At 34.8% G+C, this 24,374-nt stretch overlaps 1 protein-coding gene across 10 annotated transcripts in view; it reads right to left on the bottom strand.

The window, feature by feature from the left end:
* The window catches only part of Bdp1 (B double prime 1, subunit of RNA polymerase III transcription initiation factor IIIB), a 109,482-nt gene that overhangs the window by 39,991 nt on the left and 45,117 nt on the right, over nt 1–24,374 (bottom strand). For 8 of the 10 annotated variants that reach the window (XM_047556020.1, XM_047556018.1, XM_047556022.1 and 5 more), the window contains 7 exons: nt 23,828–23,958; nt 17,414–18,767; nt 16,244–16,431; nt 15,579–15,801; nt 6,290–6,465; nt 5,175–5,385; nt 3,270–3,406 (listed from right to left, as the gene is read on the bottom strand). In XM_047556020.1, the coding sequence (XP_047411976.1) occupies nt 3,270–3,406; nt 5,175–5,385; nt 6,290–6,465; nt 15,579–15,801; nt 16,244–16,431; nt 17,414–18,767; nt 23,828–23,958 (2,420 nt within the window). The remainder of the gene's footprint in view (nt 1–3,269; nt 3,407–5,174; nt 5,386–6,289; nt 6,466–15,578; nt 15,802–16,243; nt 16,432–17,413; nt 18,768–23,827; nt 23,959–24,374) is intronic. The other 2 variants (XM_047556024.1, XM_047556021.1) reach the window with 2 other exon arrangements.

Consider the following 24,374-nt stretch of genomic DNA (forward strand, 5'->3'; position numbering starts at 1 on the left):
AGATTAGGACTGGGGATGTGGCTCAGTGGCTGAGTGCCCCTGAGTTCAACCCCCGTAGAGCCCCTCAACCAAAAACAGGTTATAATACTTGCTAACACATTACAGTATGAGCTAAAGTATTTGGGAAAACAAGATATATTTAAGTTATTGTAAGCTATCAAGTGTGATTTTGCAAAGGTAGTGAAGAATAAAATACATACATAAGTTCAACATGCTTCTGAGGTGAAAAGAAACAACAAAACATTAGACACAAGAATAAGTTTTAAAACTAGAGATTTTCAATTTTCAAGTAGGCTGAGATGGTTGCTCTTGGTCACAGTACAACAACAGTTGGAATAAACTTTAAGATCTAGAAAATGTTAAAGAAAAGGCACAGGGCTGGGGTTGTGGCTCAGTGGTAGAGCACTTGCTTAGCAAGTGTGAGGCACTGGGTTCAATCCTCAACATCACATAAAAATAAATTAAATTGCTGGGCATGGTGGCGCATACCTGTAATCCCAGCAGTTTGGGAAGCTGAGGCAGGAGGATCTTCAGCTCAAACTCAGCCTCAGCAACTTAGTGAGGCACTCAACAACTGAGTGAGACCCTGTCTCTAAATAAAATATTTAAAAAGAGCTGGGGATATGGTTCAGTGGTTAAATGCCCTTGAGTTCAATCCCCAGTACCAAAAAACAAAAACAAAGACTAAGCATATATGAAATATGAAACGTTTATTTCGGGAAACACTGTTCATATATAGTAGGAAATTGCTAGTTTTAAAGTCAAAAATCCTGAAATATTGTTTAAATTATAAATTGCCAAAATTACTTTAGCTATTTAAGTCCTCCAGGTCTACAAAGACAATTATAGAACAGTAAGAGAAACTGACCTTGAAAGCCACTAATGTATAAAAGCCCATTAGAGTAAATATCAAAATACTTACAGTGACCCTACATAATCTATCTTTATCCTCTAGCGTTTAACTCAACTTCATCTTCCATTCCTTGATCTAACTCTGCTTCATACTGGCCTTTCTGCTATTTCTTAAAAATGCCAGGAATACTCTTAGTGCTTCTGAACTGCTGTTCCCACTTCCTGGACATTCTCTTGTTTTATTCCTTCATTTCTTTTAACTCTTGCCTCTAATGATCCTCCCTCCCCAGCATTCTATTTTTTTCTTATTTATTAGTTATATATTCAATATATATATATGTGTGTGTGTCTGTATGTATATATATGTGTGTGTGTATGTATATATATGTGTATGTATATATATATGTGTGTGTGTGTGTGTATATATATATATATATATATATATATATGTATATATATATATATATATATATATATATATATATATGTATATATATATATATATATATATATATATATTTCTCTTGTTTATAATCTGTTCCCGCAATTCAAATACAACCTTCACAATGTCAAGAATTTTTGTTTGTTCTGTCTCTTACTATCAGCGCTTAGAACAATGCCTGGCACACAGAGGACACTAAAACAACTGTGAAAGGAATAAGGTCCTTTTCAGTCACAAAATTCTGTAAGATCAAAAATGGATTAAATTATACACAGAAGAGAAAAGCATAATTAGTAATTAGGAACAAAGATGCAAACAGGTTCATCTTTAATGTTAGGAGGAAGGGTTTCCTAGAATCATTAAGAGAAATTATCAATTCTCCTTGTGAGCAGTGATCAACCTAATCCAATATAGTGTTTATAATACAATTGTTATTGTAATACACTTAGGTGAAAAAACATTACTAAGCATAAATGTCTTAAATTAAAAAAATGAAGAAATGGTTTACCCATTTCATTAAGAATTTGAAATTAATGGGAAGTAAAAATTGGCCTTAATCATAAAATGAAAATATTTTTCAAAAAAGAAAAAGGAAACAAAAGAAATCCATACTAAACCAACAAAAGTTTTACATTAGAAAGCTGTTCCAATGAAAGCAAACTGTCTAAAGCAATCTAAACTCAACAGTACCCTATGTTCAGAAAGATGACATAACATGGCCAAATTCTATTTCTATGACTTCACTTAACTAGAGAATGAAAAAAAGATAAAATAATATTTCTTCTGCACCACCTCCACCCCCACCCCATACACAAAACCAAGATCATTCCATAATTAAAGGAAGCTGGAACATTCAAAGTAAATTCATAGGTGCCAAACACATCCTAGAGGAAAATGAGTAAATATTTCACTAAAACACACCCTAGTTATAAAGATAACATCATAAATCATATGGATCATGAATTACATCCAGAAAGGAAAGTTGTTTTCACTAAAGAAGCTAATACTCCTGCTTTAATACCAGTAATTAAGCAGATTGCAAGTAATATATAAAAGCGCTAATGACAAAATTTCCTTACCCTACTAATCACAACACATTTAAAAGATCATTATAGGGGCTAGGGTTGTGGTTCAGTGATAGAGCACTTGCCTAGCATGTGTGAGGCACTGGATTCGATTCTCAGTACCAAATAAAAATAAATGAATAAAATAAAGATCTATCAAGGGGCTGGGGAGATAGCTCAGTTGGTAGAGTGCTTGCCTTGTAAGCACAAGGCCCTGGGTTCAATCCCCAGCACCGCCAAAAAATAAAAAATAATAAAGATCTATCAACATCTAAAAATATAATTTAAAAAATTTTTTAAAAAGACCATTTTACCATTTGGCTTAGATGTAGTTACGTCCAAATAGAGTATCTAGTAAGTACTTCATAGCACTTACTATGTCTGAATTTTAGTCAGTAGGTTTCCAATTTCTAAAGATACAAAAGAATCCTTAAGGTATTTAAGAAAAAAAAAGAACTTTAAATAACAGTTTAGCTTTAATACCAAAACTTAGGATGCCTGCCAAACATTCAGAGTATCAGCAATGTTAACAGTATTTAAAGAATTAAATTTAAATAACTCTAATTCGTCCAGGCACAATGGCAAACACCTATAATCCCAGTGGTTCAGGAGGTTGAGACTGGAGTATTCAAGTTCAAAGTCAGCTTCAGTAACTTATCAAGGTTCTAAGCAACACTGCAAGATCCTGTCTCAAAATAAAATATACAAAGAGCAGGGGAGTGGCTCAGTGGTTAATTACCCCTGAGTTCAATCCCCAGTACTGAAAAAAATAAAAACCTTCTAATTCTTTAAGTAATTATTACTTTATCTTTCCACAAAATTTTCAAAATATAAAGTTATATAAAATTATGCAAAAATCCAAACTTTACCTTTGAGAAGTTTTATGCTTTTCTTATTAAAAACAAACTTACCTCATTTTTTCATCTAAAACATTTCTTTCATTAATATGAAGGTTTTCTACAAGAACCACATGACTTTGATTTTCATCTATTCTGCATTCTGAAACTTTGGAGGGTACTTCAATTTCAGTTTCAAATTGAGAATTTGACTGAAAAGACAAAATCATATTAATGTTGTCTATGTGCACGTGTGTGTTTAATTTACAACACAGAACATATCCTAAAATATTTCAATCATTAAAAAGGTATCTAGGTTTTTTTTTTTTTTTTTTTTTTTGCGGTGCTGGGGATCGAACCCAGGTCCTTGTGCTTGCAAGGCAAGCACTCTACCGACTGAGCTATCTCCCCAGCCCGGTATCTAGGTTTTTAAAAAAATTTTTTTAGTTATAGATGGACAAAACATCTTTATTTTATTTATTTATTTTCATGTGGTGCTGAGGATAAAACCCAGTGCCTCACTGTGCTAGGCAAGCACTCGATCACTAAGCTATAACCCTAGCCCCCAGGTATTCTAGTTTTTGTTTTGTTTATTCTTTCTGGTGCTGGGAATTGAACTCAGGGCCTTCTATCACTGAGTTACACACCCAAGCCTCGGTATGTAATTGTTTTAAATTAAAATTCAATAATGCAGCAATAAAAAAAAAAATGGCAAAAAAATTTATTACACAGAATGTATTACAAAAAATTAGTATAATATAAAATTAAGACTCAAACTGGGTAACTGATGCTCATTTTTTGCTGTCAAAACAAGACTAAGTCAGAAAGAAAATTACAATGACAGTTGCAGTAATACGTTTAATACTTGAAAAGCTGTAATAGTCATCTGTTATAAAATGAAAAATCTGTTAAAAATTTAGACTGGGGTATAACTCAGTGTATATGTGAAGAGCATGCACAAGGCCATGGTTGCATCCCCAGAACCCAAAAAAAAAAAAATGTTTAACAGATTTTTTATTTTAGAAAAAGTATTTTGGTTCAAATAAGGATTACAATCACATTAGATCTAGGTTTTCCCTTCTTAGAGAACAAGAAGAAAACAACAAGAACTACCTTAAATAGACATTTTTTGGCATTATACTAAGATATTTTTTTTTCCCCCTAATATCAAAAGATCTACTGGGCTGGTGTTGTAGCTCAGTGGTAGAGTGCTTGCCTAGACACTGGGTTCAATCCTCAGCACCACGTAAAAATAAAGGTATTATGCATCTATAACTAATTATATATAAATATATATACACACACACACACGTGTGTGTGTATACTTTATATATATGTACATATATATATAAAATCTGTGTGTGTATGTATATATATATAAAATCTACTACGGGATTGTTTAAATTGTCATTCAAAATAGCACATTGTTCCATAGCAAAAGTGATTAATTCCTTATTTCCTGGTACAGAAATTCAATTATAGGGGCTGGGGATATAGCTCAGTTGGTAGAGTGCTTGCCTCACCAGCACAAGACCCTGGGTTCAAATCCCCAGCACCACAAAAAAAAAAAAAAAAAAAAAAAAAAAAGAAAGAAGAAAAAAAAAAAAAATCCAATTATAGTATTAAATAACAAAATTATAAAATAACATGTACAAGATGATTTTATTAAGTGTGTGCATAAGTTTGCATGGAGATTTTTAATTCAGTAAGGCAGGTCAAAAAATTTTCAGTAGTTATTTCAGATGATGGGACTTGGGGTATTATTTTGTTTTGACTAAACATTTCACAGTGTCATTAGATGGGCAGGGAATGTCTTTTCACTTAAAAATCTGAAACAGTAAATCAAACAAAATTGGGATATATTATGTATTCACTAGGCAGAATAAGGGTGAGATGACTACATATTACTTCAAGTTCGAGCTATCACTTGATATTTTAATATGCATTTAAAAGGATCAATTTAGTTACACAATAACTCACCACTGTCAGGGACTTCTTACTACTTTCATTTTTTTGTAGTATTGATCTTTCCTCCTTAATTATGCCTTTGGCTTCATCATTTTCTACTATTTGCCTGGGTCTCGCTTTTCTTACATTTGGTTTAGGTCTCTGAAGTCGGCCCCTCACTGGTCCAGAAGTCTGGATAACACTTTCCTTCACTTCTTGTGGAAAAGTCTTCATCTCAGGAGTCCTAGAAAAGGAAACAGGGAGAAAAAGAGAAAGCCTAATGTAAAAAGTTGTAAATCAATATAAAAATGTATAATGTAAACCTCCTCTAATAAGCTCTCTATAAAAATACTTTTTACTATTCAAGGAAAACAACTTTCTGATTATAAAAATGTTTTAGAAGATATTTAAATCTCAAAAGGTTTAATACACTCATATGGTATACCTAGAAGAACAAATTCATAGAGACAGAAAATGCAATGGTAATTGCCAGGGTCTGGAAGAAGATGATAATGAAAGTTAATGCTTAATAGGCAGAGTTTCAGTCTGTGGGGGTAAAAAAAAAAAAAAAACCACGATAAGTTCTAGAAATAGACACTAGCAATAATTGCACAACAATGTAAATAAATTTAATACCTCTGGTATGCACACCTAAAATTGGTTAAAATGATAATGAATTTATGGCATATATACATATATTTTTTAATAAGTTGCTTTGTACAGAAACTTAAGCAGTTAACAGTAAAGCACTAAAAGGTCAACTTGAGCCAGGCCCATTGGGGCATGCCTGAAATCCCAGCGGTTCAGGAAGCAAAGGTGAGAAAATTACAAATTGAAGGTCAGGATAAGCAACTTAACAAGCAACTTAATGAGAACTTATCTGAAAATAAAAAATAAAAAGGGCTGGGAATGTAGCTCAGTGATTTAAGTGTCCCTGGGTTCAATCCCCAGTACCAAAAAAAAAAAAAAAAAAAAAAATTCAACTTGAATTAAATTTCATTTCTCTTTTAGGTAGTCTGCCATACCAACTAAAATAAACCAAATAGCGTTTATATTCATTTTTTTAAAACATTAGCACACTTAAATAACAATAAAGCAATATTGGAAAGAAATGTCTCTTAGATTTTCAAGGAAATATCACTGTTTACCCTGTAGAAACAACTAATTCATTTTCCTGGGTTTGTGCTGATTGAGACTCCTCTTTAGGTTCATGAGAATTTGAAGGAGAAGGGTCCTTTTCAGTCTGTATACATGGTAATGTCACAGCCTCTTCCTTGTGACTCGATTTATCTTTTTCTTCTGATGTTATTATAGAAGACACATCCTAGAAAAAATAAATCATTCAGAGTTGGTAAAAGTAGAGGGAAATAAGGTCAAAGCAGAAGGAGCTCAAGTCCAAGGTCAGTCTGGGTAACTTAGCAAGACTGTGTCTCAAAATAAAATTTTTAAAAAGGGCTGTGTATATAGCCCAGAGGCAGAATGCTCCTAGTTTAATCCACAATATCCATCACCCCCAAAAAATATAGTAAAATAAAAACTTTCATATTACCACTAGGAGAGGACAACAGGGCATTTATCTATCAAAATTTTAAATTTCCAACAATTCCACCTCTAGAAATTCATCTTATAAAAATATTCAAATAGCTGGGCTTGTTGGTGCATTCTGTCATCCCAGCAACTCAGTTGGCTGAGGCAGAAGGATCCAAGTTTGAGACTAGCCTCAACAACTCAGCAAGACCTGTCTCAAAATATAAAAAAGACTAGACATGTAGCCCAGTGTATAAAGCACTCCTGGGTTCCATCCTCAATACTCCCTCCCAATAAAGTACCTACAAGCATATATACAAAGATATTTATTAGAACAACCTAACAACTCCCCCCAAACAAACAGGACATTGGACATAAAACAAATCAGTAGGAGATTAAATAAACTTCAATTTCTTTACAAAGCAATACTACACAGACATTTAAAAGACAAATTTTACCAGACATGATGGTATACATGTATAATCTCAGCTACATGGGAGGCTGAATCAGGAGGATGGCAAGCTCCAGGACAGCATGGGGAAATTTATGAAGACCTTGTCTCAAAATAAAAGTTTCAAAAAAGGGCTGGGGATATAGCTCAGTGGTAGAGTGCTTGCCTAGCATGCACAAAGACCTGGGTTTAATCCTCAATACAGCAACAAACAAAAAGAAGACATTTCTCTGTACTGATCCAATGAAAATGTTCACAATATTGTGTTAAGTAGAAATTAGAAGGCAAGAATGATGCCATTTAAAAAAAAAATACTTGTACATTATTTTATAAAAAAATATTCTCTATCTATACCAAAAAGTCTAGAACAAAAATGCAAAGTTTCTATATGATTACCTCAGGATGGAGGGATGGGATATTATAAAGGACTCTCACTTTTTAGAACATATTAACTTTTTAGAACGTATTTTTTTCCAAGTTAAAATTCTTATAATCACAAAAAATAATTAATCAAAAAGTTGTTTATCTTTTATAAACATAAAGTCAGGACAAGTGTCAATATTGATGCATAATAAAGAACTAAGCTACATTAAGAAGTCACATGAGAATTCTAATTCTAAGAAGTACTTTAGAAACACTCAATTTATGAGTATTAACATTTGAATTCAATGTTTTTGATGCTATATTGGAAAATTAATTCATTAACTTGTTATGGACCATATATTGTTATTTTAAATCATACCAAGTTTTTAACTTTTCATTTCACCTTCACAAGAAAGTAAAATAAAGCACTATAATTCCCACTTTTCCTAGAAGAAATCTGTTACATCATTTGTTTTCAGTCGTGAAGCCTGTTATGGTTTAGATATGAAAAGCTCATGTATGAGACAATGCAAGAATTTTAAGGAAAAAGAATTAGATTATGAGAGAGAACCTGATCAATGGACTAACCCATTGTAGGTATTAACTAGGCCATAACAGTAGACAGGTATGATATGGCTGAGAGGAAGGAGGTCATTGGTGCATTCCTTTGGGGTTCATATTTTGTCCCTAGACAGCAGCACACTCTGTTTCTTGATTGCCATGTCCTGAGCTGATTTCCCTCCACCACACCCTTCTACCATGACATCCTAGTTCACATCGGGCACAAATCTATGGAGTTGGACAACCAGGCACACAACCTCTGAAACCATGAGCCGAAATAAACGTTATCCACCTCTATGTTGTTCTTGTCAGGTCTTTTGGTCACAGTGACAAAAGGCTCACTAAGGGCAGGGGATGTGGCTCAGTGGTATATTGTTTGCCTAGTATGCACAAGACCCCAGGTTCAATTCTCAGCACCCAGGTGGGGTTGTGCTGTGTTAGGAAGAGGGTGGGGAGCTAATTAAAACAGTCAGAACCTCAACTAGCGCCCAGGCCTCCCAATAGGCTTTGCATGAAACACAAAATTCCTAGACAAACTATGCAAAACAATGAAGCACAATAAGCGTGGGAACACGATCAAACAAAATAAAAATATGAAGAAACTTAAAACCGCCTTGGATACAAGATGGCGGACTAGAGGGAGGTGTTCCTTGTCGCTCTGTAACTCCGGTTTCAAGCAGAGGGTATTTGTTTCATGGTGAGGCAGTTTATGCTGCTTATCGATCCCCTGCTCTCTACCCCATTTGTCTACTGTGATCACCTGCAGTCAGCCAGCATTTCAACACCTTTTTGAGTGCAGACTGCTCACTGTCAGTCGACTGTAATTCGCCATTTGCCTACCTCTTGCATATCGCCTACCTTTCACCTACCCATCACCCACCGCCCGAGGTCGCCCGAGGTTCACCTCCCAATCATCGAACAGCAGTCAGCAAATTGACTGCAGACCGCCAGTGGAGCAACAGCTGCCTGTTGTTGCCTGGAAGTTCCCTGTCACAGAACCTGCAGGGTTGGTTACACATGGCTGCCGCCATTTTGAGACAACAGCCATGTCCCGCAGGACCCCTGGTCAGACTGACTCAGCCATGTCTCCAGGATCCCTCAGCCCAACTGATCACTCCCTACATCCAAGGCCCTCACATAGACTGACTGCTCCCCGCAACCAGGACCCCCAGAGCGACTGTGCCCTATCACCAGGACCTCCACACCAATTGATTGCACCCCACCTCCAGGACCCCTGCCCCACCAAGCCCACCCGATCTCCAGGAACTCCTGCTGACCACGCGCACACCCCAAGCAGCACTTCCCGTTTGCCAACACATTAGGAAGTCAGAGGGGCCATCTTACAAAATCCTGGAAGCCATAGTTCCAATCTTTAGGTGGGGCAAATCCCATCCTGAGACGCCTGCTGGGGGCTTGAAGCTCATTGTCAGGTACCTCTCATGCATCAGGCTACTGAAGACTGAAAGGTTTGAATGCTATATGACTGTTACAGTATAGATTTTTTTTATTACTCCTTATTGATAATTTTTAAGCTTTTACTTCTTTACTTTTCTTGCACTCATTTCCTTTTGTTTACCTGTTTCCTCAGAGTCTCTTTCTCCCTTTTTGCATGCTAACAACCAATTTCTTTTGATAACACTCTCATGCTTTCTATTATCTAGAACTTCTATAAATTCTTTTCTTATCCCATTAACAGCTACATACTACACCCCTCCACATCCTCTTTGTCCTCCATTAGAAACTGCAGACATTATTGCAAATCTATTTGTTATACAAAAGATAATAAATGAACTCATTCTGTTTATTATGACAATATTGTTAATGCCCTCATAGGGACTAAATTGGTCTAGGATTGCATACTGTCTGAACTGGGCACAGCTAATATTGATCTCCCCCTTAAAGAAAAGGTTTTGGAAACCTATAGGGTCACTATAAGCCTATAGGGGGGAATCTGCAATACCCCAGAGCTGCACTGCTAGAGGGGAAGATACATGAACAACATGGAAGAAAATGATCCAAACAAATCTAGATTCTATATTAATAGAATCCAGTGACACTATGGTAGAAGAAATGTCAGAAAAGGACTTCAGATTATACATGATTAAGATGATTCGTGAAGCAAAGGATGAGATAAGAGAGCAAATGCAGACAATGAATGATCACTCCAATAAGCAGTTGAAAGAGCAACTGCAGGAAGCAAAAGATCATTTCAACAAAGAGATAGAGATTCTCAAAAAAAAAAAAAAAAAACACAAACGGAAATCCTTCAAATGAAGGAAACAATAAACCAAATAAAAAACTCAATGGAAAACATCATCAAAAAATTAGACCACTTGGAAGACAGAACCTCATAAAAAGAAGACAAAATATTTAATCTTGAAAATGGAGTTGCCCAAACAGAGAAGATGGTAAGATATCATGAACAGAATCTCCAAGAACTATGAGATATCATGAAAAGACCAAACTTAAGAATTATCGAGGGCTGGGGATATAGCTCAGTAGGTAGAGTGTTGTTTGCCTCGCAAGCACAAGGTCCTGGGTTCAATCCCCAGTGCCGCAAAAAAAAAAAAAAAAAAAAAAAAGAATTATTGGGATTGAGGAAGGCACAGAGATACAACCCAAAGGAATGAACAACCTATTCAATGAAATAATAGCAGAAAATTTCCCAAGACTGAAGATTGAAATGGAAAATCAAATACAAGAGGCTTACAGAACACCAAATGCATAAATCACAACAGATCCACACCAAGGCACATTATAATAAAAAAGGCCTAACATTCAAAATAAAGACAGGATTTTGAAGGCGGTGAGAGAAAAGCATCAGATTACATATAGGGGGAGACCAATATGTATAGCAGCTGATTTCTCAACCCAAACACTAAACGCGAGAAGGGCCTGGAACAACATATTTCAAGCTCTGAAAGAACATGGTTGCCAACCAGGAATCCATTACCCAGCAAAACTAATCTTCATATTTGAAGATGAAACAGAATCCTTTCATGATAAACAAAAGTTAAAAGAATTTACAAACAGAAAGCCTACGCTACAGAATATTCTCAACAAAATATTCCATGAGGAGGAAATGAAAAACAACAATGTAGGTCAGCAAAGGGAGGAACTACCTTAAAGAAAAATCCACTCAAAGGAAAAACCAAGCCAAGGTAAAAACCAAAAATAAGCCCAAATGACTGGGAATACAAATCATATCTAAATAATAACGCTGAACATTAATGGCCTAAACTCATCAATCAAAAGACATAGACTGGCAGAATGGATTAAAAAGAAAGACCCAACAATATGCTCCTGCAAGAGACTTATCTCATAGAAAAAGACATCCACAGACTAAAGGTGAAAAGATGGGAAAAAAATGATGATACAACATATCAAAATAAACATATCAAAATCTATGGGACACTATGAAAGCAGTACTAAGAGGAAAATTCATTGCATGGAGTTCATTCAAGAAAAAAATGAAGTCAACAACTAAATGACCTAATATTACAGCTCAGAGCCCTAGAAACGAAGAACAGAATAACAGCAAAAGTAGTAGAAGATAGGAAATAATTAAAATCAGAGCTGAAATCAATGAAATTCAAACAATAGAAACAATTCAAAAAATTGACAAAACAAAAAGTTGGTTCTTTGAAAAGTAAACAAAATAGACAAACCCTTAGCCACACTAAAAAAGAGAAGGAGAGAGAAGACTCAAATTACTAAAATTCGAGATGAAAAAGGAACTATCACAACAGATACCACTGAGATGCATAACATAATAAGAAACTTCTTTGAAAATCTGTATTCCAACAAAGTAGAAACTACCGAAGACACTGACTAATTTCTAGAGACATATTCTTCTCCCAAACTGAACCAGGAGGACATACACGATTTAAACAGATCAATGTCAAGCAATGAAATAGAAGAAAATGTTAAAAACCTACCATCCAAGAAAAGCCCGGGACTACATGGATTCTCAGTCAAGTTCTAAGAGACCTTCAAAGAAGAACTCATTCCAATACTTCTCAAAGTGTTCCAGGAAATAGAAAAGGAGGGTACCCTACCAAACTCATTCTATGAAGCTAATATCACCCTCATACCCAAACCAGGCAAAGACACAAAAGGAAAGAAAATTTTAGACCAATATCCTTGATGAATATAGATGCAAAGATCCTTAACAAATACTGGCAAACTGTATCCAAAAACATATTAAGAAAATTGTGCACCACGAACAAGTGGGGTTCATGACAGTAATTCAAGGTTGGTTCAACATCCGTAAATCAATAAATGTAATCCATCATGTCAACAGACTTAAGGATAAGAATCATATGGTTATTTCAATTGACGCAGAAAAAGCATTCCCCAAAATACAACACCCCTTCATGCTCAAAACACTAGAAAAAATAGGGATAATAGGAACATACCTGAACATTGTAAAGGGTATTTAGACTAAGCCCACAGCCTACATCATTCTTAATGGAGAAAAATTGAAAGCACTCCATTAAAACAGGAACAAGGCAGGGATGTCCTCTTTCACCACTTCTATTCAACATCATACTTGAAATACTAGCCAGAGCAATTAGACAGACTAAAGAAATTAAAGGGATATGAATAGGAAAAGAGGAACTTAAGCTGTCACTATTTGCTGATACATGATTCTCTATTTAGAGAATCAAAAAAACTCCTCCAGATTCCTTAGAAAACTTGGAATAGACCTACCATTTGACCCAGCTATCCCACTCCTTGGCCTATACCCAAAGGACTTAAAATCACCATACTACAGAGATACAGCCACATCAATGTTCATAGCTGTTCAATTCACAATAGCCAGACTGTGGAACAATCTAGATGTCCTTCAATTGATGAATGGATAAAGAAACTTTGGTATATATACACAATGGAATATTACTCAATGATAAAGAATAATAAAATTATGGCATTTGCAGGCAAATGGATGAAATTGGTGAATATCATGTTAAGCGAGATAAGCCAATCTCAAAAATCCAAAAGAAGAATGATCTCACTGATAAGCAGATGATGACACGTAATGCCAGGTGGGAGGGGGGCAAGAATGGAGGAAGGAGGGACTATATAGAGGGAAAAGAGAGGTGGGAGGGGTGGGAGGGAAGGAAAAAAATAACGGAATGAATCAAACATCATTACTCTATGTAAATGTATGAATATGCAAATGGTATGCTGTTACTCCATGTACAAACAGAAACGACATGTATCCCATTTGTTTACAATAAAAATAAATTTAAAAAAAACCAAAAACTCCTCCAGAAAACTTCCAGACCTCATCAATGAATTCAGCAAAATAGCAGGTTATAAAATCAACACACATAAATCTAAAGCATTTTTATACACAAGTGATGAAACATCTGAAAGGGAAACGAGGAAAACAACTCCATTTGCAATAGCCTCAAAAAAAATAAAATACTTGGGAATCAATCTATCCAAAGAGGTACAAGATCTCTACAATGAAAACTACAAAACACTGGAGAAAGAAACTGAGGAAGACCTTAGAAGGGAGAAAGATCTCTCATGTTCTTGGATAGGCCGAATTAATATCAAAATGGCCATACTTCCAAAGGCACCATGCAGATTTAACACAATTCCAATTAAAATCTCTATGATGTTTCTCATGGAAACAGAAAAAGCAATCATGAAATTCACCTGGAAGAACAAAAGACCCAGAATAACCAAAGCAATCCTGGGCAGGAAGAGTGATGCAGGGGGTATCACTATACCAGACCTTAAACTCTACTATAGGGCAATAGTAACAAAACCGGCATGGTATTGGCACCAAAAGGCACAGGTAGACCAATGGTACAGGATAGAAGACACAGAGACATACCCACATAAGTACAGTAACCTCATACTACACAAGGGTGCCAAAAACTTACAATGGAGAAAAGATAGCCTCGTCAACAAATGGTGCTGGGAAAACTGGAAATCCATATGCTATAAAATGAAACTAAACCCCTATCTCTCACACTGTACAAAACTCAACTCAAAATGGATCAAGGATCTAGGAATTAGACCTGAGACCCTTCATCAAATAGAAGAAAAAGTAAGCCCGAATATCCATCATGTTGGCTTAGGACCAGACTTCCTTAAGACCCCCACAGCGCAAGAAATAAAAGCAAGAATCAATAAATGGGATAAATTCCAACTAAAAAGTTTTTTCTCAGTACAGGAAACAATCAATAATGTGAAAAGAGAGCCTACGGAGTGGGAGAAAATGTCTTCCACACACACTTCAGACAGAGCACTCATCTCCAAAGTTTATAAAGAACTTAAAAAACTGTATACACAAAGTACAAAGAATCCAATCATTAAATGGACTAAGGAAATGGGCAGACACTTCACAGAAGAAGAAATACAGGTGATCAGCAAATATATGAAAAAGTGCTCATCATCCTTAGTAATTAGAGAAATGCAAATTAAAACCACACTAAGATTTCATCTAACTCCAATTAGAATGGCTGTTATCAAGAACACAAGAAATAATAAGTGTTGGCGTGGATGTGGGGATAAAGGCACACTCATACATCGCTGGTGGAGTTGCAAATTGGTACAGCCACTCTGGAAAGCAGTATGGAGATTCCTCAGAAAGCTTGGAATGGACCCACCATTTGATCCAGCTACCCCAACCCCTTGGTTTATACCCAAAGGACTTAAAATCAGCATACTACAGTGATGCAGCCACATCAATGTTCATAGCAGCTCAATTCACAATAGCTAGATTGTGGAACCAACCTAGATGCCCTTCAACTGATGAATGGATAAAGAAACTGTGGTACATATACACAATGGAATATTACTCAGTCATAAAGAACAATAAAATTATGGCATTTGCTGGTAAATGGACGAAGCTGGAAAATATCATGCTTAGTGAAACAGGCCAAGCCCAAAATCCAAAGGCCAAATGTTTTCTCTGAGAAGTGCATGACAATATATAACGATGGGGGCTAGTGGAGGGAAGAGAAGAATGAAGGAACTTTAGATGGTGTAGATGAAAAAGGGGTGGGAAGGAGTGGGGATGGAAAAACAGTAGAATGAAACAGACAGTATTACCCTATATATATATGTATGATTATATGTATGTATGATTACATGAATGGTTTGAATATATATTGTATACAACCATAGAAATGAATAGTTGTACCCCATTTGTGTACAATGAATAAAAATGTGTCTGTAAAAATAAAAATATTTTAATTAAAAAAAAGGGGAAAAAAAGAGATACTTATAACCATGGTAATTAACCTCTATCCCACATACAGAAGCAAGATCCTTTTTTTTTTTTTTTAATATATTTTTTTTAAATACCAGGGATTGAAACCAGGGGCACTTAAACATGGAACTAAATTCCCTGGCACTTTTTATTTATTTTGAGACAGGGTCTCACTAAGTTGGTGAGGGCCTCACTAAACTGCTGAGGGTGGCCTCAAATTTGCCTCAGCCTCCCAAATTGCTGAGATTCCAGGTATGTGCCAATGCACCCAGATTCCACAACCTCCATCTTAATCACTCACATGTTGAGAAGTGAAAGTACTAACTTGTTCACTGTCCTGCTGTATCACAATGGTCTCTACTTTATCAGTTTCCAATTTCTTCCCAGGTACATATTTTTGTGCTTCTGTAGTCTCTTTCTTTAAAATTGCTCTTGTTAAATTTGGTTTCGGTCTTTTTAATTTGCTTCTCAAAAAAGGTGCTGGTTTATCTTCACGTGGCTTCTGTTCTTGAGGAAGAGATTTGCTTTTGGAACAAGGATTATCAAACTTTAGAAAGAAATGAAGGGGCAGCACAAATGGGGTTGTAGGACAAACTTAGCAATTGGTAGTAAACATTTAATCCTAATTCTTAATAGGAAAACAAATCAAAATCATTTCATAGATTTCAAAAACCATAAGTAGTAGAATCCACGTATGAACCTAGGGAATTATATCGTCATTATACAAAGAAAGCAGTTTGCTAAACCCATGTTGTCTTAGGAATAGGTGGTCTATACAATTTTACACGTTAGTAATTCTCACAATTCACTGTCAGAATGACCTCAATTCCTTCTCCCAGTCTTCCCAAAACTATCTTAAATCTCAAACACCATCTGGTATATTATGCCTTGAAACGTCATTTAGTTTGACATAATCTGTAAATGCTTTTTCTTTAAAACCACGCAGACCTATATATATATTTGTACCTTAAGTTAATATCTGAAAACTGCTCTGGAACATCTGGAGGTCTTATCCCCTGGTCTTCTGTTTCACCAAGTTCAGAAGTCTGTGAAGAAATCTTCAAATGACTTAAATGACAGGATACCTCCTTTTCAGAATTTCTATTTTCTTCTGTAGGTATATGCATCACTGATAATACTTCACTGCTAATAGTCTAAAAGAAATAGTTATACTAAATGGGCATATACAGATTCTGTAAGCATTTCACACATTCCAAACAAATGTCTACTGTTTTCTAAACCCCTTAAAACTTTTTGTTCTTAATTTTTAATTTTTAAAAATATATTTTAGTTGAAGATGGACACACTACCTTTATTTTATTTATTTTCATGTGCAGCTGAGGATTGAACCCAGTCCTCATATGTGTGAGGCTAAGTGCTCCACTACTGAGCTATAGCCCTAACATTTAATTTTTAAATAAAATTTAACTTACAAATATTAAAACCCAGAATCGAGTAAGTCTTCCTTTTACACTGTATATTATGATTTTTCCAAAAGTGTCGTTATCTACCCAAAAAATTTTAGAAAAAAAAATCCTTGAAAAGAGAATGAACTTCAAGTAACAGGAAATTTTTAACAGAACTTAGAAGTGGAGTACATGAGGTAGGGCAGGAAATAAGGAGAAAAACAGACATAAATATAGCCAAAATAAATAATTGCAGCATATTTCCATATTCCTTTTATCTAAAAAAGTGACTTCAAATAGTTACTAAAAACAATAACTTTTTGCTGGGCATGGTGACACATGCCTATAAAACTAGTGACTATATTACAAAGGCTAAGACAGGAAGATCAAAAGCTTGAGGCCAGCCTCAGCAACTTAGTGAGGCCCTGTCTCAAAATCAAATACTAAAAAGGGGCTGGGAATATGGCTCAGTGGTAAAATGCCCCTGGATTCAATCCTCAGTACCAAAAAAAAGAACTTTTCCACACTTAAAAAACTTCTAAACTTTGTTGTTTAAAGAACACAGTTTTTCAAGGTCCAAATTATAAAACTTTAGGGTTGGGAAAAACTTACAACTTTTAGAAATTTAAAATGTTGCTGTATTTAAGGTCAATAAACATGGAATTATTTTGGTAACTTTTACCTAAAAAAATTTTTTTTTTAAAACTTAAAAGGACAGGAAAATACGTACTTTCATATCTAGTGAAGGTGTGCTAGTGATTTCAACACTATTGCTCTGCATTACATTTGCTTCAGTTTGCTCTGAAGTACCAGGTTCCTCTGATTCATTTTCCCTTGGAGAATCTTCTATTTTTCCAGGTTTTTCCAAATCTGCCACTATTTCCTCAGTAACACCAATCTTTACAGATCCTCTCTTCTTCAAGGAATTTTTTCTTCCAGTATCTTTCAAATCTGCCTCCATTCCCTCAGTGGTGATCATCTCCCCTGATATGGTCTCCATCAGGGCAATGTCTCTTCCAGTATCTTTCAAATCTGCCTCTATTCCCTCAATAGCGGTCATCTTTTCTGATATGGTCTCCATCAGAGAAATGTCTCTTCCCATATCTTTCAAATCTGCCTCTATTCCCTCAATAGTAGTCGTCTTTTCTGATATGGTCTCCATCAGGGCAATATCTCTTCCCGTATCTTTCAAATCTGCTTCCATTCCCTCAATGGCAGTCATCCCTCCTGATATGGTCTCCATTAGGGAAATGTCTCTTCCAGTTTCTTTCAAATCAATCTCCCTTTCCCCTAGGGCACTGACCTTCACTAGCACCTTTTCCCTTTGAGAAATTTCTCCTCTAATTTCTTTCGGATCTGTTTTCATTTCATCTATAGTTTTGACTTCCTCTGGAACCATTATGAATGCAGATATTTCTCTTCCTTCAGTTTCTTCTAAATCTGCCTCTCCTTCCTCAGTGACATTAATCTTTTGTAGAGTCCTGTCTCTTGTGGGCATTTCTCTTTCAGTTTCTTTCAAATCTGTCTCCATCTCACCAATAGACTTGATCTCTTGGACATTTTCCTGTGGGGATATTTCTCTTATTCCAGTTTCTTCCAAATTTCTGTCTATTTCCTCAATGGCATCAATTAATTTCTGAACCTTCTCCCTTGGGAAACTCTCTCTTCCAGGCGTTTTCAAATCTGTCTCCTTCTGCACAGCGCTGTCAGTCATTTCTGATATCATCCCCCTTGGGGAAATTTCTCTTTCAATTGCTTTCAAACCTGTCTGCATTTCCAAAGTAACGTCAGTCATTTCCGGCATCTTCTCACTGAGAGAAATGTCTCTCCCAGTTTCTTTTAAATCTGACTTCGTTTCTTTAGCAGTAGTGGTTGTCACTGATACCTTCTCCCTTGGTAAGGCATCTAGTCTTACAATTTCTGTCAAAGCTGCTGTCATTTCCCCAGAGGCAAGTATTTCCTCTGGTACTTCTTCCTTTGAGGATATCTCTCTTCTTCTTCCTGTATTTGGCTTTGGTTTCTGAAATCGAGTCCTTGAAACAGGGACTTGCTTGATGACATTTGCTTGTTTATCTTCTTGAATGCTGAAGGAAAAAAAAAAAAAAAAGAAGAAGACAATCAAATTTTAAACAAGAAAGCCAGATGAAGAGATGATAGTTGAGTTGAGAAATCATTACAGAAACACCAGAAATGCACAAATTTTAAGATATTAAGGGGCTAGGCATAGCTCAATGCTAGAAGCATGTTTGGCCCTGGGTTCAATTCCCAGCAATAAAAAATAAAATGAAATAAAAATAAAAACAATCAAAGATACCCCCAAAATCACTGGATAAAATTTAAAAATCAAAGGAAAAAATTCTAACTTTTTAAATTATAGTAAAATTTTAAAGTCATAACTGTACCTACTTATAGAGACATAGAGAGATATTTACTAATGAGATCAGCCTAGCTGCTAATTGTCCCTGAACAGTTAGTTCCTTTCCAATTGTCATTTTCACCATCCTATGCAAACACTAGCTGGGAAAGACTCTAAATATGTTGGCATTACATCAAGGTGTTTCTACTTCTAGCTCTCTGCTCCAATTATCTTCTACCCAGACATATACCTTGCCATGACAGACTTAGCCATATCAAATAGTTAGATGGAAATATGACTCGAATAAGAAAAGTATTCTAAGAAACTAACTCTGCCTTCCAAACATTTTTTTAAAATATTTCTGTAGTTGTAGATGGAAACAATATCTTTTATTTATTTATTTTACTTTTCATCTGGTGCTAAAGATGCCTCACACATGCTAGGCAAGTGCTGTACTACTGAGCCACAAACCCAAATCCCAAACATTTTGAAAAATTTAAAATGAGACTTCCTATACAGACATTTTTTAAACAGAATGTGATTCCATAAAAATACACAATGTGCTGTGTTTTCCTGAACATTACTCGACATATAATCACTATACAAAACAAGCCACCTTGCTCTTCAGAAAAGCAGCAGCATTCTTTTGTTTTGTATTTACCATAATAGATGGTAAAACCAATTGAAATACATATACAAATGAAGCTTAGCATTAAAGATAGTCATTAATCTTGGGCAAAAGCCAGAACAAAAGAAACAAAAAGATTTATTCAGCCAAGTCAGGCCGAACAAATATATAACTGTGCACTTAATGGATTTTAAAAATTTATTAAAAATTATGATTGCAGAAGGGGCAGATGGTTAACATGTATGAGGATGTTTTTAAATATACAGGCCAAATAACCTTTATGTTCAATAGCACAGTAGGATAACTATGGTTGACAACAATTAATTCGGTATTCATAATAGCTAGTAGAGAGGATTTTGACTGTTCCTGATACAAAGAAATGATAAATATCTGAAACAAAAGATTTGCCAATTACCTTAATCATTACACATTGTACACATGTATTAAAATGTCACACAACACTCCATAAATATATGTAATTACTAGGGCTGGGGATATAGCTCAGTTGGTAGAGTGCTTGCTTTGCAAGCACAAGGCCCTGGGTTCAAATCCCCAGCACCACCAAAAAAAAAAAAAAAATATATATATATATATATATATATGTAATTACTATGTGTCAATTAAATATTTTAAAACATTTTTAAAAGGGTGGCACTAATAAAAAAAAAAAAAAGGCAATTCTTTGTAATTAAAAAAAGAGATTTTTTTTTTTAATCTTTTTGAAAAGATGACTAAAGCCAAGAGTGGTGGTGCACACTTGTGATCCAGGCTCAGCAACTTAGCAAGGCCCTAAGCAACTTAGTGATACTACTTCTCAAAATTTAAAAAGGGGGTGCACAAGCAGGACTGTCACTCAGTGCTAAAGTGCTCTTGGGTTAAATCCCCAGTATGATTAAAAAAAAAAAAAAAAAAAAAAAAAAAAAGACTAAATTTAAATGACAGATCTTCAGAATCTTCCTCCTTTAATACCTAATGACAATAGAAACTGCACCATTCACCTGGGGTAAGTAAACACAAAGGGACACAAATATCAGGTTGCCAACTTTAGAACAAATGATGGCCAATGAAAGAAAATAAATGCAAGGCCCACCCAAGTGCAAAACCCTCCTACCAACATGAGCCCAAAGCCACAGGGCAGTACATTACAGGCTATTTCAGACTATAAAGAACATTTTGAGATTTGAAAAAGATACTATATCAAAAGGTTAAAAAAAAAAAATGTAAAATAATGAAATGGAGGCTATGACTTGCATGAAATTTGTAGGACCTAACGTTTCTTCACTGAAATATCTGTTTTTTATAATGCAATTTTTTAATTTAAGAAAGTCTTCAGGGGCTGGGATTGTGGCTCAATGGTAGAACGCTTGCCTAGCATGTGTGAGGCACTGGGTTTGATCCTCAGCACCACATATAAATAAATAAATAAAATAAAGGTCTATCAATATCTAAAAGAAATATATTTTAAAAAATCTTTAGAAACAAGACTGCTTTTCAAATTGTACTTGTTTATATAACACGTATTTACATCTACCACTAACTTCAGTAAATGATAACATTAAATGCAAAATTGATAGCAAGTGATAAAAGAAATTTAATGTGGTTAATCCTGGATGGATTTCACTCTGTTCTCTGATTCGCTGCATTCTTTGATCATCTTCATCCAGAAACACCCAGTTTTTTTTTAGTGAGGTTACTCTGTTAAGAATCTGGTTTGAAATTCATGAGAAAAGATAATTTTTATAAAGTCATATTTTCAACAATGGTTTATCCTTTAAACATAATAAATAAGCAAAGGCTTTATTAGTACTTTATTATTTCAGTATCAGTTCAAATTGTAAAATACAAATATGAAATGTTATAATTATATTCCATGTGCTTAAATTGTTTTTAAGTAATAAAAGGACTTTCATGAGCTTAATTTTTAAATATATTTTTAGTTGTTGACACACAAGAGATCTTTTTCTGTTTTTATGTGGTGCTAAGAATTGAGCCCAGTGACTTAGTGCTAGACAAGCACTCTACCACTGAGCCACCATCCCAGCCCCATCATGAACCTATTTTTATGGATAAACAAATTTGATGCCTCACTGAGTTCATAAATAATAAATTAACAAGTATTTCTAAGTCCTATTACATGCTAGAAAGGTATCTGTTCTGAATTGGGAATACAATGATGAGCAATGCAGACCTTTTCTCATAGAGTTCACGTTAGCTGCATAATTAAATGAAGGGCAGTATGAGACTAGAAGTCAGATATGTAGTTGAATGAGAATATTTCTCAACTTAAAATATACAATGGATCCATAAAATTCTCTTCAAAGATCAGAGAATTTAAGAATATAAGCAAAGAAAGGAGATCATGTTTGGAGAAAACAGAAGAAAGGATAGCACAAAACTATATATCTACTTCTAGGTCACGGATGTGTTTTTCTAAAATGCAGAGTTTAAGAATCTATAAAATATTGACACACCTCTTTAAGATAAATCACTCTAATGACAAAAGCCTCAAAATATTTATATGAAGTAGATATGATATATAATAGTCCAGAAGATTGAAAAAAAAATTCACTCATTTATCTAATGAAGAATTTTTTTTTTGTAGTGCTGGGGATCAAACCCAGGGCCAACTGAGCTATTTCCCCAGCCCAAGAATTTTTTAATACAGTCTTCATTTTGAAGACTGTTTCCCTGTTATCCCTTTCTCTTACACAGCAACTTGAATAGGCCAAAGAATTCAGAGTAAGGGAAGTAAGGGAAGTGGAAAACTGCTTAGTAGACACACAAAAAATATATGATCTGACAAAACAGAATTTTAGAATTGTTTTTAATGATCCTGGACATTCAAAAAGCCAGAAAGGTCACATGATAAAGCGTAAAGGACACTCACAGCCTGTAGAGAGGGAAGTTCCGAGATCAGATTGGTATTAGGTATAAACAATATCCACCAGGGTTCTAAAACCCAGAAGCAGCAAAGAAAACCTAACTTTATACTGAGTCACATTAATTTTTAAATTTTTTTTCATTTACTTTTTTTTAGTTGAAGCCAGACTTCAATCAGTAAGTTACTTGTAAATGAAATCTGTATCAGAGATACATAACAAGTTAATGAGGTTGGACAAGTTTCTAATCAACAGATTTTGTGGCGCACTGGTAGTGAAAAAACTGAGGGGTGAAGCAAAAATAGTAGAGGAAGAAAGAAATAAAGGAATTTTTCTGTTTTAATAAAGATCTTTAAAGAAGTTCAAGAAAACTAGTTTTCACTTTCAGGTTAGGTACATTTGACAAAGTATAGCAGCCAGGTATGGCAGCACACCCTATAATCCCAGCTACCTGGAAGGCAAGGTCAGGAGGATCACAAGTTCAAAGCCAGCCTCAGCAACTTAGCGAGACCCATGGGAATCCATTATTATTCTCTCTGCATCTGTGTGCATTAAGCATTACCAAACTAAAAATTTTTGAAGTACACTAGTAATTCCATCACTCTGATTTGATACTCTACAAGGGGAAACAAAAACTTTGGCTATAAAAAGTATGGATCTTCATTAATAAGTATTACATAAAATTTATGTCAATCTTAAATAAAACCGATATGTATCCAATTAATCTAATGCCAAAGAAACAAATACTAAAAATAGCATTTGCACATTTGGATACAGGCATATAACTTAAAATGCATGTTAAGTGATAAGGCTACTCCTGTTAACTCAAATTCTAATTTATGGAAAGTTACTCTTTTCAAGTCATCAACTAAGAAGTCAACATAAAAGTTATGACATAAAGTTCCTTGGAGATCATAAAGTTGTACTTTGAAATATTTTAAACATTCTATTACTTATCATACGGAAAACAAACCTAATATGCTTTTGTCTAAAAAAAACTGATTAAGTTCTAAAACTATACAAAATTAAGTTGGGCACAGTGGTGCACACTATAATCCCAGCAACTCGAGAGGCTGAGATAGGATTCCAAGTACAAGGGCAGCCACAGCAATTTAGCGAGGCCCTAAACGACTTAGTGAGACCGTTTCAAAATAAAAAACAAAAGGGCTGGGGATGTAGCTCAGTGGAAAAGTGCTCCTGGGTTAAATCTCTAGTATCAAAATAAACAAAAAAAAAAACTACAAAATTCAAAAATTACATGGTCAATAAAATGATGCTTACCTTGGACATTCATGAGTCTTGGGCTCATCTGGCTGTACTTTTTGAAAAGAAGAATCTTTTCTTTCAGATATGACATGTGACACTTCCCTACTGAAATTTTTACATGACTGATCTTCCATTTGTTGAGGAATCTTAATAACAAACAAAAATGTTTTAATGTTTTAGATTTCACAACAAAATTTAATTTTTTAAAAGTTCACTGAAATTTTTGTTATATGAGGAAAATGAAAAAAAATCAGAAGTATAAAATGAAATTCAAAGGATGCTTTTTAAATGTATTTTCTTTAGGTATCTTAGAAAAATTTCATAAGTCATACCTTTTACCTTAAGTCAAAGCTCCCATTCTTTTCTGCCAAATCATAAAGGAAATAACTGTTTTGGACTGATCTGTTAGAATTACTGCATGGTGTTCCTCTTTTTGAATTTTTCCAATTATTACATTACAACTAGAGAAATTACAACAGAGGAAATCCAAATCTTACATCATACTAACTTTCTCATGAAGTCTATGTAAATAATCTAAAATTCATGATCTTTGTTCCTGGAA

Source organism: Sciurus carolinensis, chromosome 6 (assembly GCF_902686445.1).
Source record: "Sciurus carolinensis chromosome 6, mSciCar1.2, whole genome shotgun sequence".
NCBI classification, from domain to species: Eukaryota; Metazoa; Chordata; class Mammalia; order Rodentia; family Sciuridae; genus Sciurus; species Sciurus carolinensis.